The following is a 10,838-nucleotide window of genomic DNA, read 5'->3' as shown; positions in this document are numbered from 1 at the left end:
GGAACACTTAATTATAGGCTACATATTCAACGTTTCTTTACCTATAACTGGCAGGTTAAGTGCTCTGGAAATATCCTCTTTAATAAAACTGCGGGTGCTACCCCCATCTAATAGGCACCTGGCTACTTGGCTTTGCGTTGGTGCATCTATCCAAATGGTAGCTGTCTGCAGTAATACTGTAGCCTACTATTGTCAGAGTTGCTTGCTACACTACAACTGCATCTGCAACACTGTGGTCAGCCTGTCTGTCGTTGCCGTGGTCGGCGCGTCTATCATGCGCTGTATATTGACTGGCTGTTTGATTGCAAACTGTTTTGTGGTGTCTGCGCCCGCACTCTTCACAGTGAATGCCCTGCGTTCTACAATTACGCGCGACATGCCTGCTACCCAGTCCCCAGACATACAAAACACCTGCCTTGTTTCCTCAGTGTTTCTCTTCCTGTTCAACAGTCAGTTCAGTTCAGTACAGTTCTTGGATTTGTGATTACCATTACAGAATATGCATTTTGAATCATCTCTGAAACTCGCAGCATGGAATGCAGCTGTCGAGGCAGCGCCGCCGCTGTAGGTTTTGATTTTCCCGTTCTTTTCTCCCAGTTGCGCTCTGAGCGATCTTTTGATTCTCTCTCTGGGGGGTCAATTAAGATACAGGGCAGAAAGAGCTCAGCTATGTGAGGAACTAGCCAATATCGGGATACCCACTGTGTAGTACAAGACTGTTCAGCTGGGGAAAGGAGCAACATGAAGGGAATTAGGTTTTGTTTTTGCACCCTTGCCTGCAGACCTAGCGCGCCTGCGCAGAGCGCTACCTCCGGAGCTCCGTGGCTGACAGCAGGCTGACCGAACAGGAGGAGCTGCCGGTGACTAGGTGGACTGGCTTGAGAGATGAAGGAGTGGGGAAATCGCTGTGTGTCACCGGAGCGACCCAGTACGAGGGAGGGGGTTCAGACGGGATTGGAGGGATTGTGTCATTGTCCCACAAGTCCGTGCCGCAGCTCCTGCGGGGCTGGAGGCGGTCGGTTTGAAATGGAGTCAGAGAAGGAATCATCAGAGGATGAAAGTAATTTGGAGGATCCAAGAGCTAATGGAAATACAAAGAAAAGAAAGAAAGTTGGAGATTCAGAGAGTGACGAAGATATCGGAAGATATGTGGTCGGGATGAGTTCGGACACACATACCGACGGGCTTTTTAGTGAGCCTCAAGTGGTGGGAAAGTTTGTGGAGAGAATGGTTGGCAGGGTGAAGGCAGTGAGGGTTACTAGGAGTGGCTTGGTGGTGATTGAGTGCTGGAACCGAGACCAAGCAGAGAAAGCGATAGAAATCATGTGCTATAAGGATCGCTCAGTGAATACTTTTTACCTGAGAGGAAAGGAAACGAGGGGAGTAATTAGTGGCGTGCCATTATCGATGAAGCCGGAGGATATGGAGATGGAAGGAGTTATTGCGGCTCGCAGGATGACACGATTCAGGGAGGGGAAACGGGAGGACAGCTCGTCAATGTGTCTTACATTTCAGGGTGATGTTTTGCCAGAGCGGGTATATGTTGGGTACACTAGCTTCCGTGTTAGGCCTTTTGAAAGAGCACCACTCAGATGCTATTGCTGCCAAGAGTATGGGCACGTAGCGTCTGTGTGTAGGGGAAAGAAAAGATGTGGGAGGTGTGGAAAAGAGAACTGTAAAGGGGAGTGTGAAGAGAAAGAACAGGCAAAGTGCATGCACTGTGGAGGAGAGCATTATGCTGGGTCAGAGAAGTGTGCGAGGAAAGTGAAGGAGGTTAAAATACACAAGATGAAGGCAGAAATGAAAGAAATGTCTTATGCAGAGGTGGTAAAGAGAGTGGAGATGGAGAAGCACAATGAAAAGAGGGAAACAGAAAAAGAGGGAAGGGAAAATGGACATGGCATCTGTATATGCATGGATAAGACCCGTTTCCTGGCTTTTATAGCTATGGTGATCAGCCGCGTCACGTTCCTATAACGGCGGTGGGTGCCAAAAAAATAATAATAAAAAAAAGCCCAAACTGGTACACCCGATAGGCTACTATTTAATATTTCCCTTATTTTTGATACATTTTCTTATCACGTCTATGGTATGAAAACAATGCTAAGGAGTTGCTTCAATGAAATATAATTGCTTTAAGCTGAAAACGATATGTTTAATGATGTTTTTTAGCGTTGTTACATTTATCATGCATGCCAATTAATCCGACATGCGCAGCAATTGTAACACTGGAACAGCGTCCACGTTCGGTTTAATAACTCCCGACCTGTTTTATAAAAAAAATAACTTGAAGTGGTTTATGGTAGCTGACATGTGTAGGTCCGTTGCCTGAAAATATTACATGTGTAGATAAACGGATCTCTGAGTAAAAAAATGAAACGTGCAAAGTGTTACATCGTTGGCGGCTCTCCCCTACTTTATTTACAAAAAACAATAGCAGTCGCTTTCTGGCGGTCGCTTATTGACGTACCATTTAATGTACGTGATCCAGGTAAATGTCTCTTTCCAGTAGGGTTGATATTTTCGGGCATATTTTGCGGCTTTTGCTCGGCGGCTGGCTATTAGCTGCTCTTAAAAGAGCCGTTGTGTTGGCGCTGAAGATAGTGCTGTCAGCCTCGGCAGCTACTTGTAGAGTCGGTGTTCATCATCGTAGATTCGTAGTCAAATGGAAATGCATCCTGTACTGTAATGTATGTATGCGACATACTCTCTACCTGGCAGCAGAACAAAAGCCACCTTATTAGCATTTGAATGCCCATGGGCGGCGACCCAACACCTATCTGGCCCGCGCCCGACGCTGCACAAGGTATGTGACTACGTGACATTTCATTCAGGACAGTCACGACAGTGGGTGCATATTCTGCTATTAAAACAGAATGCCAGTGGGTGCAGCTGCGCTTCTGCACCCCCGTAGATGACGCCGGTGATGGTGATAAACTGTGCGGTCGAAATCACAAGGAAGTCGGAAAGAATAAAGATGGTGCTGGAAGCAGGCAGAAGATTCTTGGGTGTGGTGGATGTTACTGGGGAAGATCTGGACGGTGTGCTGAGGGAGGATTTCTCAGTGCCTGAGAGTCTGAGTAACTGAATGGAATAGGGGATGGGATGGGATCACAATGGGTGGACAGTTTTTGTTTATTTTAGTCGTTTTGATATAGCAGTTAAGTTAGTTTAAGTTTGACCCATAATATGGGTCAGAAGGGGGCGGTAATGCAACTATTTGGATGCCAACCGCCATAAAACCCCATAAAGAAGAAGAAGAAGAAGGAGCAACATGCTGTGGAGAGGAGCGTCTTAGAGCACCGAGCGGAGTATCATCCTGAGCGGTGGAGGGCAGTAATACGCGAAAGCGTCTACACTGCCGGAAATCCCAACAGAAGAAGAAGAAGAAAACAACAGCCAGTCAGCCAGACTGTCACTGTATGATACAAATAAATATGCCGGTAGGCTAATGATAGTAATAAAAAAAAAAGACTTGCTTATTCTCTATCACGGATTGACGCTGTGCATCTCAAAGCTTGACAGGTTATGGTTACACAGGTTATGGCTACACAAGGATAGCGTTTGGTCCGAGGAAGAAGTTTAACGTGACGGATTAACACGGCGCTTCGGTTGACAACTTGGAGATAAGTGAGTAAAAATATATAAGGAATATTTCACTCCCGGTTTGTGTCTTTACGACTCGGCGTGCATCGAGTGAAGATCCAGCCACTTCTAACACCATGTTATAGTTTGTGAGTTGGGTTCTTTATAATAATAAATACACTGGAGTAGATTGTAGTTGCAGCTTCAGTTTTACTGAGTGAATCCATCTACAGGCATGAGCAGTCGATCCCATAACAGTGTCAGTGCAGTACTCTTAATGGAACACAGAGTACAATCTATCACAAGAATAAGAGCTCGTAACTAATGTTCTTTTAAGTGCTACATTTTTTTTATGCATTTATGACATGTATTTGTAAATGGCATATACTAGATTACTTATATGTGCCCTAAAACGTTGTTTTTTTACCGATGTAAAATGGCTATTCCCATAACATTGCGCACTTTGAATATTATGTTCCTACCATACGTGTGGTGAATTAATTAAAGCAAAACAGGGGGCTGCCGCTGTTTCTCCATTATTGTCTCCACCAGGCCGAAGGCATGGGGGGAGAGTATGTTTTGCACTCCGTCCGTCCGTCCGTCCGTGTGTGTGTGTCCGTCCGTCCGTCCGTCCGTGTGTCCGTGAGCAGCTAATCTCGGCCACCGTTAACCCGGTCGATGCCAAATTTTGCACACACACTCCCTGGATGCCAACGATGAACCTCTGCCCCAAAATTTCCAGAACGGCCTGTTATAGCGCCACCAGGAGGCCGCTTTGTGCAAAACAAGTTTTTGCACAGTACGCCTACAGATTCTGTCCAAACATCGCGCAAATTGGTACACAGTCTCTCTAGAGCCATTCAACGAAACGGGTCTTTCAGATTTCTCAGACTCCATCCTGATTGGTTAAGATTGGCTTCCAAAGTTCACAGGAGTGCTCATTTTCAAACAAAATGCTGCAAATCATGAACACATCGCGTGATTTCCGTGAAATTGTGCACGCACATTCCCACTAGGCCGAGGAAGAAATGCCACATGAACAATTTCAACTCAGCCTCAAGGTGGCGCTATAACTGGCCGAAAAGTGTTTTTACCTCTAATTTACTTTTGTTGCCCTTTTATCCAACCACCAGATGAAGGCAAGCTGCAATGTCCTATATTCCTATCCTGGTGGAGACCTGTGCCCAGAAGGGCACTTTTTCTAGTTTGCAGATACATTCTCAGATAGGCAATTATTATAGTTGTCTTCAACCAGTGGTGCGGGGACCACCAGTGGTCCTTGAGGGCCGTGGGGTTCCAGGTCCCCAGCTAAATGGAGAGTTGGTAGCCACATTACCCTTATAGTAATAATAATAATAATATATATTATTATTATTATTATTATTTATTTATTATTAATAATATTATATATATATATATTATAGATCTTTAACTCTTGATTGACTGATTGATGCATTTAATCTGTGCGCACACACACACACACACACACACACACACACACACGCACACACAGGCGTCTGGGACCGTGCAAAACATTTTTGAATTAATTAATGAATTAATACTTACTTTTGCCTTCACTTTCCTACAAATATGCCAGGTTCTCATCTCCAATGAGTAAGAAATTGACATGCACTGCCCAATTTAGCAGCTTGATTGATTGATTGAAATATTTATTAACAGTTTGCAGAATTACAGTACATTTCAAGCACAAACTCAACTGCGATGGAACGGGCTTTCAGGGAGAACTCTAGGGGTCGTGCGTAGCGCTAATAACCGCCCCTGCCTATTTTAGCTCTGACGGATGGAAAGTGTTTCTCACACACATATATTCCTCAACGGCCTGTTATAGCGCCACCATGAGGCCGATTTAGGCAAAACACATTTCTGTAGATTACTCGTACACATTTTATCCATACATCACACAATTCGGTATACACTATCTCCATAGTCATGTGATCAACACGGAGCGGCACCATTTCCCATCTTCCATCCTGATTGGCTAAGATTGGCTTCCAAAGCTCTCACGATTGGTCCGTTTAGAAAAAATGCCACAAATCACAAACACAGTTTGCAATTTCCGTGAAATTATACACGCACATTTCCACTAGGCCGAGGACGACATGCCACAATTCCCCCCCCCCCAAATCAGCCTCACGGTGGCGCTATAACAGGCCAATTCCTGTTTTTAGCTATAACTGCATCGATCTGTATACAACTTATGTATGCGCACTCCCTAGAGGCCATGGAAAAACATTGTCCCTGCATGCCTACACATCTGCCGGTTATAGCGCCACCATGAGGCCGATTTCTGTAAAACACATTGCTTATGTTAGCCGCACAGATTTCATCCAAATCTCACGCAAATCGGTCCACATGGTCTCTGTAGTCATGTGATCAAGACGAGTCTGTTGGATTTCTCACATTCTACACTGATTGGCTTACACACTATCTCTATAGTCATGTGTTCAATATATCATTTTCCATCCTAATTGGCTAACATTGGCTTTCAACGTTTGCAGGATTGGCCCGTTTTGAACAAAAAGCCTCAAATCATCCAATTGCCATCCAAGGCAAGAAGAAATGTCACCCTTTTCACATTGGCCTATTATAGTGCCACCAGGAGGCCACAACCTGCCCTGCCCTGGTGGAGGCCTGTTGCCGATGGGCACTTTATCTAGTTAATAATGTGTCGCTTGAAATGATTATGCGTTTTGTACAAAACAAGTAGAATAATCAATCTCATCTAATAAAAAGTGGTTATGTCTGCTGATGTACTCTCCTCTCTCCTCCTTCTAGATGTTCCTCTCCTCCCTGTGTGTGAAGAGGAGATTCCCCCTGAACAGCAGGAGAGGACCAGGTCCAGGAGAAACCAAAACCTTCACAGATTAAAGAGGAACGAGAGGAGAGGAGCATCAGTCTGGTCCAGGAGAAACCAAAACCTCCACAGATTAAAGAGGAACAGCAGGAGAGGACCATCAGTCTGGTCCAGATGAATCCAGAACCTCCACGGATTAAAGAGGAACAGCAAGAGAGGAGCATCAGTCTGGTCCAGATGAATCCAGAACCTCCACAGATTAAATATGAACAGGAAGAGCTACTTCAAAAACCAGAGGAGGCTGGTGGGTCAAGGGTGACATTACTGGCAGTGAAACGTGAAGATGATGATGAAAACAGAGACACAGAGCAAACTGACGTAGCAGACTGTGGAGAATCACAACCCTTTAGTGAGGAACAGCTCCTCTCTTCACATGGTTCTGAATCTGACATCACTGAAGACAGTGATGAGTGGGAGGAGACCAGGGAGGATCAGTCCGCTTTAAACACGCTGAAATCACACAAGACACAAAATGTAGAAGGACAAAGATTGTGTTTGAGCAAAAAGCTGTCCCAGGACTTGAAATCATCAAAACGAACTCCATCCACGAAGAGTCACACAGAGAACAATTGCTTCCGTTGTACCGTCTGTGGCAAAGGATGTGGTTACAGGAGTCATTTGAAGAGACACATGAGGATTCACACAGGGGAAAAACCCTATGCGTGTACAGAATGTGAACAAGGATTCAATCGAAAGGAACATCTGAAGACACACATGAGGATTCACACAGGGGAAAAACCCTATGTGTGTACAGTTTGTAAACAAAGATTCACTTTAAGTGGTACTCTGAAGACACACATGAGGGTGCACACAGGGGAAAAACCCTATGTGTGTACGGTTTGTAAACAAAGATTCACTTTAAGTGCTACTCTGAAGAAACACACGAGGAGGATTCACACAGGGGAAAAACCCTATGCGTGTGCATTTTGTAAACAAAGGTTCACTGAAAGTGGTACTCTGAAGAAGCACATGAGGATTCACACAGGGGAAAAACCCTATGCGTGTACCGTTTGTGAACAAAGATTCACTGAAAGTGGTACGCTGAAGAAACACATGAGGATTCACACAGGGGAAAAGCCCTATGTGTGTACAGTCTGTGAACAGAGATTCAGTCGAAAGAGTAATCTGAAGACACACATGAGGACTCATGCGGGTGAGGGAAATGTTTAGTTTGTGTAGCAAATGCTTTGTTCAAACTGCATCTCACACTTTAGGATTCAGCGCATTTTTCACCAACCTTTAAAAAAATCATAGAATATTCTGCATTTGTCGTCGATTAAATGATCTTGCAAAGATGAAGGAATGACCAAGTTCTTCAGGGTATTGAGAATTTATTAACCCATTCTGAACGGGCACCCATTTTGGTGTCAGCATCATGTTGTGCTTTAGCTATTGAAAAATAGCAGATCTACAAGCTCATATTGCGCCACCGAGTGGCGCGATACGAGCTTGTAGGTCTGCCATTTTTGAAAAATCGAAGAGCGACTGACATTTTTAGAATCTGATCTCAGGTCAGAATGGGTTAAGAAGATTCAGCAGAGTAACAACATACAGAGAGTGAGGAACAGGCCTCCTTGCCTGTTCCAGCAGCCCCTCCGGGCGCAAGCCTCCTCAACCCCATTCTCAGACAGTCCTTATAGTCATGTAATGTCCATATACGGATCGGATCTGTGCTAAACATAAGGGCATAAGTATACCTTTGCTGACAGCGTGGAGGAGTCAAGTCAGCTGTTAGATTGACAGCTGCATGAATTAGACTGAGCACATTGGTGAGCAAAGAGACTTAATGGAAGGAAGATAAATACACAATAATGCATATATCTGGCACTGTAGTTGGCATTCTAAAATTCCCATTAGGCCTATACAGTCCTAATGGGACTACAAAATGGGCACTTCTGTCCTTTTGGTTGGCGGTGCGAACAGCTGAACATGATCATAATCATCTACTGATAGATGTCATTCCCTCTCCTGCCCGTTCCCATTGACTTTTATATTCCCGTCCTGTCCATATCACGGGATTAATAAAAATAAAAAATCCCATCCCGCTGGAATCCCGTGATCCGCGGTAGTCCCGAAAACATGTCATCCTCTAAGTCAACGAGCTTAGAAATGCGTCTTCATACAGAGAGAACTAACAGCAATGCATTTTTCATAGAGGCAATCTGACCTGACACATAATGTCAAATACAGAGCAAATTTATAATTCAGTGTTATCCAATATGACAGCGGCAGATTGTAAATAATAAAGCAGAGGGATCACCCCTCCACAGCTGATCAAGATGACCACATCAAATAAACAATTGTTTACAGTTTGTGTTCATCTTAAGCATTAAACTCTGTTGTCTCTCATCTTAATTTAGTTTACAAACCAGACAGCTCATCTCGTGTCTTCTTTTTCATTGCCTATAATGACCTTTACATTGTCCTTCAGCGTCAGATGCAGTGCAGGATAAGGAGGTTGATGGAACAACTGTTGAGCCCAGAGTTGCTTCCTGCAGCAGGTAATTATTTATTCACTCATAACAACAATTACAGAACTTCCTAGATTTAGTGACTAATCATCACATTGCTGACTTTGCATTCCACTACTCTCTTAACGGTATCTGTTTGGTGTTTTAAGAAAACACATTTGGCTTTCAGTAAAATCATGGTATTTAATTGGCCTTTACTCTGGAATCAGTGTAAGCTAATGGTCAACCTCCTGTCATTACTCTGATCTGTGGAACTCTGCGATATTCAGTGTGATATTCTGTGTAGCATTGATCACGTGTTTTGTAAATAATATGCAAGGTAGTTGTTGAAAAGGAATGACCGACAGGATGTTTAAACACTGAGACGAAGTGAGTTGATCAGCCATTTAGCTGTAAATTACATGGTGTGTTTGTTTAAATGACTGTCATGCTGGATATAGCATAAGCAGCCATGTGCTGGTGAGGATTTGATTAGACAGCGGTCTGTTAAGAGTCCAGCAGGCCCGGTTTGACCGTCGGGAGGACCGGGACTATTCCCGGTGGCCTGCCTCCTAGTGGCCTGGCTGTCAAAAAAAAAAAAAAAAGCCAGCCAGCCACAACCAGTGCAGCAAAAAAAAATCTCTCCTAAGCTCAGGCCAGCCACAGTCAATTTTAATTCAATTCAGGCAGTGTTGCTGCAGCACAGTGCAGCGCACTGCCATTATAAAAAGTTTATAAACACTGTTAATGGAGGGAAGAAGTTAATAATATAAATAACATGAGATGGTACATTTCTCATGTGAAATTGCTGTAATGTCCCCCAAGGGCCCCCAACATTTCGGCACGTGCGCGGTGCGGCCTGCCAAGGCGTATAACTCCCGGCCTGATTTGGAATTCCACTCCGAGCCTGGAGTCCAGTGGTCATTATCCAGAAATAACACACCGCTAAATTTGACCAATCAGAATCAAGCATTCAACCAAGCTGTCACTGTGTAATATTATACTGTATTGTGCCATATTCTGCTAGTCCACAGTTCTATGCTGATGAAAGTCCCAAGAAGAAGAATAACACCACCACTGACCAGCAGGGGGCGCCCACTGCCCAGTGACAGTAAGTGTATTATTATTATTATTATTTATACCTCCTCAATAGCATACTTACTAAAGAAAGCATAGATGAATAATAGAGATGCTATGTGCATGTAGATGTCAAGGATTTATTGGTTTCTGACTACTGTCATTATTTGTAGCATCAGACTATGGATTAACAGTCCTGCACAGCAGGAATATTTTCAATTATATCACCTGGGTTTGTCTGTGACCTAACAGGTTATGTAGGAGACGTAGGTGAAGAGAAGAGGAAGAGGATGGATTCCACCAACAAGCTCCCTTAACCCATTGCAACCGAGGAAGCATCTGTGTCAATTTAACTTGTTGCATCTGTGTAAGGAATAATTTTAGATTTTTGCTTGTGTTTATATACTTTGTCAGTGCTAAAAGGAATCCGGTGGTGCTAGTTAGAAGAAGGTACTGTAAAGATGTGTCCATGGCAGCCATCCTTGAACGTGGGGCAATTATAGCTCTGTAGAATCTCAGGTTGTATGTGAGATTTTTTCATTGAGACTATGTTCAGGTTCAGGAGGTGTAATGTCTTAAAACAGATTCAGCTCATTTCTCATTTGTTGGGGGGAGGAGGGGCCAGGGGTGACTGACAGATCAGTGAGAGCCAATCAGGGCGTGCGCAAATCTCTGCCGCGACCCGCCCCTCTAGACAACATTAGCTCAGGCTAGGGAGAGGTGTAATAGGAGGCTGCTCGATCATAATTGCCCATGTTGAAACTGTCACTTTTCAGTAAAATGTTATTATTTAGTCACAAGATTGATTAATTGTTAATACTTTACATTTGTTAAATATTTAGAAAACCCAG

The 10,838-nt window shown here is 44.0% G+C and overlaps 1 protein-coding gene across 1 annotated transcript; it reads left to right on the top strand.

Moving 5' to 3' along the window:
* The first annotated feature begins 3,550 nt into the window (after positions 1–3,550).
* LOC310854789 (uncharacterized protein) lies at positions 3,551–10,355 on the top strand. The gene is made up of 5 exons (XM_083759467.1): positions 3,551–3,630; positions 6,382–7,613; positions 8,892–8,961; positions 9,938–10,021; positions 10,240–10,355. Exons 2-4 carry the CDS (start codon positions 6,575–6,577, stop codon positions 10,017–10,019), a joined length of 1,191 nt encoding a protein of 396 aa, XP_083615593.1. The 5' UTR covers positions 3,551–3,630; positions 6,382–6,574; the 3' UTR covers positions 10,020–10,021; positions 10,240–10,355.
* Positions 10,356–10,838: the final 483 nt, after the last annotated feature.

The sequence above is a fragment of the Protomyctophum parallelum genome, assembly GCF_964188405.1.
Source record: "Protomyctophum parallelum genome assembly, chromosome: 2".
NCBI lineage: Eukaryota > Metazoa > Chordata > Actinopteri > Myctophiformes > Myctophidae > Protomyctophum > Protomyctophum parallelum.
The sequence above is the reverse complement of the archived record's forward strand: the minus strand, read 5'-3'. Positions and strand labels throughout refer to the sequence as shown.

Coding starts and splice junctions, on each gene's coding strand:
- LOC310854789 (XM_083759467.1), top strand. CDS start 6,575: ATGAATCCAGAACCTCCACGGATTAAAGAGGAACAGCAAGAGAGGAGC. Junction 7,614..8,891: donor ACACATGAGGACTCATGCGG/GTGAGGGAAATG, acceptor ATTGTCCTTCAG/CGTCAGATGCAGTGCAGGAT. Junction 8,962..9,937: donor AGAGTTGCTTCCTGCAGCAG/GTAATTATTTAT, acceptor ATATTCTGCTAG/TCCACAGTTCTATGCTGATG.